Below are 5,818 nucleotides of genomic sequence, written 5' to 3'. Positions count from 1 at the left end.
TTCTTTCATTTGAATTGACAAATTTGGTTAACATATTATAAAGACAAGAATATTGAAGCTATGCTTAAACTCTTTAAAATAGTGATAATTTCAGATAAGTTTTAAGGAAAAAAATTCCCAATCAGAAACATGCTAGATTTAATAACAACATTTACTTAATGTGAAATTAGGCTATCAAGATAAATTGGGCATCTCTCCACCACCCCCTCACCATACCGTTAGTCTAAGCACTGAGAACTTCCTAATTTAAAACAAATATTTTCCTGTGACTTTTCACAGAAATCTCTTATAGGTTCCTTTCAAAATCTGTTCCTTGAAATATGGTACTTAATCACATAGATTAAGGTGCCTTGTTTAGAATCATTCACTTGCAGAGTAAACTTTTGGCTTATTATTGAAAAGGCAGCATCTGAATAGGGAAGAGTCTATTATTATATTTAATTTTTCAGAAAATACCAGGCCCAAATGTGATACATTTCAAATTTGTTTGTTGATTTTTACTTATTTCACAAAGACCTGATTTTGCAGGTATAAATAGGTAATGTTACAAATAACCCATAAAACTATCATTTTAATTATTTCACATGCTTACCTTTGAAATTCAGTATCAAGAAAATCATGAAATAGAATCAACTGGAAAAAAACTTTTTATTTTTACTCAAATTTGTGATTATGTACAAACCGTGAATCAGTGTTTCTACAACCAAAACAAGGAAAAATATGAAAATAAATATTTGGATAATTTAGATTCTAAAGTAGAAATACATTGCACACTGATTGATTCAGTGAGTGAATATTACATCATATTAGAACAGGCTTTGGATTATTCATTTCAATTTCTTTTATGTTGGGAAATCCATTGCTTTAATCCTTCAAAATCCCAAATATGAATCTTCTATAAATTGGTATTAAACACTGCTTTAAAGTCAGTTGATTATGTCCTGCATCCAAATTACCCCTCCCCCCAATACGTAGACTCTATGGGAAGTAAAATAGATTTATAAAAAGTGATACCTGCCCTAAAACTAAGACTAACCCATGGGAATCTAGCACATACTTAGAGAACTATATAATGTGGTATATTAATTAGGCTGAAACATTCTATCCTTTAGTGCACAGACTCTATGTGAAAGGAGTATGGTTAAAAAGTGGCCTTAATGCTAGTTACAGTGGGAAACAGGGAAAGTTTTATTCAAATATAATGAGTGTTTAAGTTCAACCATGCTTGTTACTATAAAANAAAAAAAAAACACATGTGTGATAATTACAGAGTAGTAGCACAGTTAATTCTGTTGTCCAAGCCTGATTATATTTTTCAAATAAATTTGGTGCTGGTATGAGTTGTCACTATGTGATCTTAATATCTGCAAGTGATTACTGTTAAGTAATAATATATAGCATATGTCTATTACTCAAAAGAACAATTCTAAAATGTGAGTCAACTTACCTTTATATAACAAGGAAATAAATCTATTACCCATTATCACATTTGGCCAGATCATAGGAATTTCTAAAGTGAGTCACTGTGTCTATTAGGCAGCATTTTCAGAATTTATAATGACAAAACATTACAGAGGAGAAGGCCATTTGAATGTTTCTTACTTGGTATCTTAAAAGAGAAAACCTAAAATTTAAAAATAAGAAATGAGTGTGAAATATTTTCCAGTTGCAGTTTGATATGAGGCAGAGGAAAAATAGAGGTATAAAAAAAATAGTAATGAGTAAAAGTAATAGGAGGAAGTTAAAGAAGGCAAGTGGGCATATTGAGCAATTATGATAAGAATTGCATAAAAGCCAAGTTTCCATAAGATATCAGTGTTGAACATGATACTGAAGAATTTGGCCCAATTTACTCTGAACAGAGCTAGTACTTTTAGGGCTTGGCTCTTTTTTTTTTTAACATAAAATTTGGTTTAAAAAGATTTATTTATTAAAAAAAACATTATGGAAAAATATAGTTTAAGAAGAGGTAATTTGATTAGAGCAGTGGATGCCTTTATAGAGATATTGATCATTTTAAAATGTTCAATTAAAAGTATATATATAGAACAGCTATGGTTTATGAATTCATATGTAAGGTAGATTTTTTGCATATTGACTGATATTTACTTCCATTCTAAAATTATGTTTCTATGGGAAAGAAAATTTTTAATTCACTAGGATGTATTAGGAATAATACTTATGGATTGAGAAAACATGCTATGAAATTTATGTGATTATAGCAAATTAAATATGCTCAAAATTTAAATCTAAAATAAAAGCCCAGAAACTGAAAATATTAGACTGTCGTGATCACTCTAGAAGATGGCACATTTGAAAACTGATAAATGTCTTCTAAAGTTTTGACTTGCTTCTAAGCATGGAACATCTTAATCATTTAATTTATGACCAAGGCACTTGAGTAATGTCTTTGTACTCTTTCTATCACTTATCAAGCACTATTCTCTTTCTAGTAACAGATCCCTGGACACCTGATAAAACTTTTTCTAGGCCTATGTTCTAATCTCTTTAAATACATTTTTTCCCCCTTTTCCTTTCAGCAACTGTATTGGGAAGAAATTTTGGTAAAGGAGCTATTGAAATTATTTCAGTGACTCCCAGCCAGCATGGCATATGTTACTGCCCACATCACTTGATTGGCTTNTAACATCTGGCTCCATACATTAAGGATGGGTTTTTCTCTTCCATGTTTTCATCAGGTGGCTGGAGAGAGATATGTCTACAAATTTGTGTGTGATCCAGAAGCCCTCTTCTCGATGGCCTTTCCAGATAACCAGCGCCCGCTGCTGAAGACAGACATGGAACGTCACATCAATGAAGAGGACACAGTGCCTCTGTCTCACTTTGACGAGAGCATGGCCTACATGCCCGAAGGGGGGTGCTGCAACCCCCACCCCTACAACGAAGGCTATGTATATTAGCACGAGTGACAGTCAAGCAGGGCCTCCTCGCTTTCTCCTTCTTTTTGCAAGATGCAGAGAGTCTCTGATTTCTCTTCAATCTTCGTTTGATTTTTGTTGTTTGTATTTTATTTTTAAATAATAATACACAAGAAGGGGCTTTTTCCTGTTGCATTATTCTATGGTCTGCCATGGACTGCGCACTTTATTTGAGGGTGGGTGGGAGTAATCTAAACATATATTCTGTGTAACAGGAAGATAATGGGTGGGGGGTCATCGGGGATTACTTTTTACTTAGGTTTGGGATGGGGTCCTACAGGTTTTAAGTTTGATGAAGTTATGTCATTTTTATTTGATTTCCTAACAACGTAAAAAATGTTCATTGTCTCTGGGTATCTATGGTACAGTTAATTCACATTGTGTAAATATCCACCTAGAGACTATTTGCCTTGGGCATTTCCCCCCATTTCTGAGTGTAAGGTGTACAAAAAAAGAAAATCTGTAAATGGCAGTTTAATTGTTAGAAATAACTGTTTTTGCACCTCTTGTAGAAAGGTATTTAGAGATTGCATTTGCTGTTTTGTTTGTTTGTTTGTTTGTTTGTTTTGCTTTATCTATGACTCACAGAGGATAACCATAAAATGGGTAATTCTCTCTGAAGATGAATAATCAATACAACTGTAAATGAGGGGCACAATTTTGGACTCTGGCTTCAAACTGAGTCACAGGCCAGTAGCATTACATTTATCTGATGCCACCTTGCTGTTTAGATACAAATCATGCTGTCGTTTAAAAAGTTTGAAGCCCATTTCTGTTAAATAATGATACATCATGGTCCTTTGAGATCTTCATTTAAATGTTAAATCTGGGATCACAATGAAGCAAAAAATTCTCGTGTCTTTTCACTTCCTTCAGCACATAAAAACATTATTTAATCAATAAGAATTAACTGTACTAAATCACATATTATGCTGTTCTAGATACAGCAAGCACTCCTTAAGAAAAATATCCAATACACTTAAATAGGTACTATAGTAATTTTTAGAGATGGTACCCACTGATATGCATTTAAACCTTTTACTGCTGTGTTATGTTGATAACATATATAAATATTAGATAATGCTAATGCTTCTGCTGCTGTCTTTTCTGTAATATTCTCTTTCATGCTGAATCTACAATTACCATTTATAAGCAATGCAGTTAACTACAGATAGCATTTCAGGACAAAATAGATGACTCAAACCATTTATTGCTTAAAAAATAGCTTATGCCATGCTATGCTATAAGCAGCTTTGACAAATGAAGAGTAAGCTTCAGCTTGCTAAGGGAAACTGTGGAAACTTTTGTAACTTTTCGTGAAATGGAAAATTATTTACAAACTTTTAAAGTATACAAGGAAGTTGCTGTATGACATAGTGCTGGCACTGATATCCATCATCTTGTTTTTGACACTCATGTAAATGTGATTGGATTGTTTGAAAGAAGATTTAAAGATTTAAAGTTTCAAAGGGTTTGGTTTTGTTTTTTGTTTTGCATTTGGAGAAAATATTGAAAGCAGGATATGTTGCTCCATTCACCTTGGAAAAAACCATAAGTAAATGGTGTCTTGGTATCTCTTAAATAGCTTGCTAAACAATTCAAGTAACAAACATGAATTTTGTCCCATCCATCAGTGTCCCAGAGGAGCATTTTTTTAAGAGTTGATAGCAAAATGTTAAAAATTTGAAATCATCTTATAAAAGCATTTCATGATGAGCACAGGAAAGATTGTTGAAAGGTGATCTCCCAGCTACCCATGTTCCTCACACATCTCTAAATCGAACAGTTTTTGGGAAATCCACTTACCATACTATTCACATTTAATCTTAAAAAAATTTTCTAATTTCAACAAGTTTGTAACCTTTGATTTTAATGACTGTTCTGCACATAGATTATATATCATTAGGCCCATTGTGGGCTAATAAGTATGCCTTAAAAATCAGAACTTTTTTTTTTTATCCTACTATGCTCATGTGGCCATTTATAGTACTTAGAATAAAAAACAGATTTTAAATTATCCAGCTAAAGTTTTATTGGAAGGAAAATTGATATATTTGGAGAAACTGAAATCGGGTCTTTAAAATCTGATCTAATGAAAATTGTATTGAGGATTCCTTTTCTATTTCTTAGTTTTCCTTTTTCTTTTTTCTTTTTCAAAATCTAGTTTGCCAGTAGGGAAGAATTGGGCCATGAGTTATATTAAGGGGTCAAAGGAGAAACTTATTAATTATATAATATTTAAGGACAAACTATATATTTTGCTGTTTAAGGTAGTGACTCACTGAATAAAATAAGTATTTGGCCAACATTAAGGATATTTCCACTACAGAAGGGTTTAAAACATTGCATTATACACTCTTGGGAAATGGATCTGAAGTTTTTTGTTTTTTATTTTTAAGTTCTGTTTTTATTCTACTTTTTGTTTGGTTATGTTTCTATTTTCAGATAGATTAATAAATCTGGCAGCTGATTTCTGCAAGATTCTTGTGTTTTGAATTTCTAACTGAATTGGCTACTCAAACATAGAAATCAATTAAAAATTAAACTTTTTTTCGACTTGGTAAGAGTAATTAAAATATCTCCCCTAGTGTTTACTGCCTCTTGATGATGACATGCTAATACTCAACAAATAACAGCAAACAATTTTACATCCCAAATTAATGAAAAATAATTTTTTCTTAACTTATGCCTATTAAAATGCTGAAAAATAAAAATCCACAATGCTGATGGTTCAGAGCAGCTTCCTCAAATCATAGAAGCATCTTGGAGGTCATTTGATTAAAACTTCTTACAGATTGCATAGGCATACCTCAGTTTTATTGCACATCACTTGCTTGTGCTTCAAAGGTGTTGCGTTTTTTAACAAACTGAAGACAAAA

The 5,818-nt window shown here is 32.1% G+C and overlaps 1 protein-coding gene across 5 annotated transcripts in view; it reads left to right on the top strand.

The window, feature by feature from the left end:
* The window catches only part of ETV1 (ETS variant transcription factor 1), a 99,720-nt gene extending 94,302 nt beyond the window's left edge, over positions 1–5,418 (top strand). For all 5 annotated transcript variants that reach the window (XM_019623865.1, XM_019623862.1, XM_019623864.1 and 2 more), the window contains one exon: positions 2,700–5,418. In XM_019623865.1, coding sequence (XP_019479410.1) covers positions 2,700–2,921 — 222 coding nt within the window. In that variant the 3' untranslated portion in view covers positions 2,922–5,418. The remainder of the gene's footprint in view (positions 1–2,699) is intronic.
* The last annotated feature ends 400 nt before the right edge of the window (positions 5,419–5,818 follow it).

This window comes from Hipposideros armiger, unplaced genomic scaffold (assembly GCF_001890085.2).
Source record: "Hipposideros armiger isolate ML-2016 unplaced genomic scaffold, ASM189008v1 scaffold_568, whole genome shotgun sequence".
NCBI classification, from domain to species: Eukaryota; Metazoa; Chordata; class Mammalia; order Chiroptera; family Hipposideridae; genus Hipposideros; species Hipposideros armiger.
The sequence above is the reverse complement of the archived record's forward strand: the minus strand, read 5'-3'. Positions and strand labels throughout refer to the sequence as shown.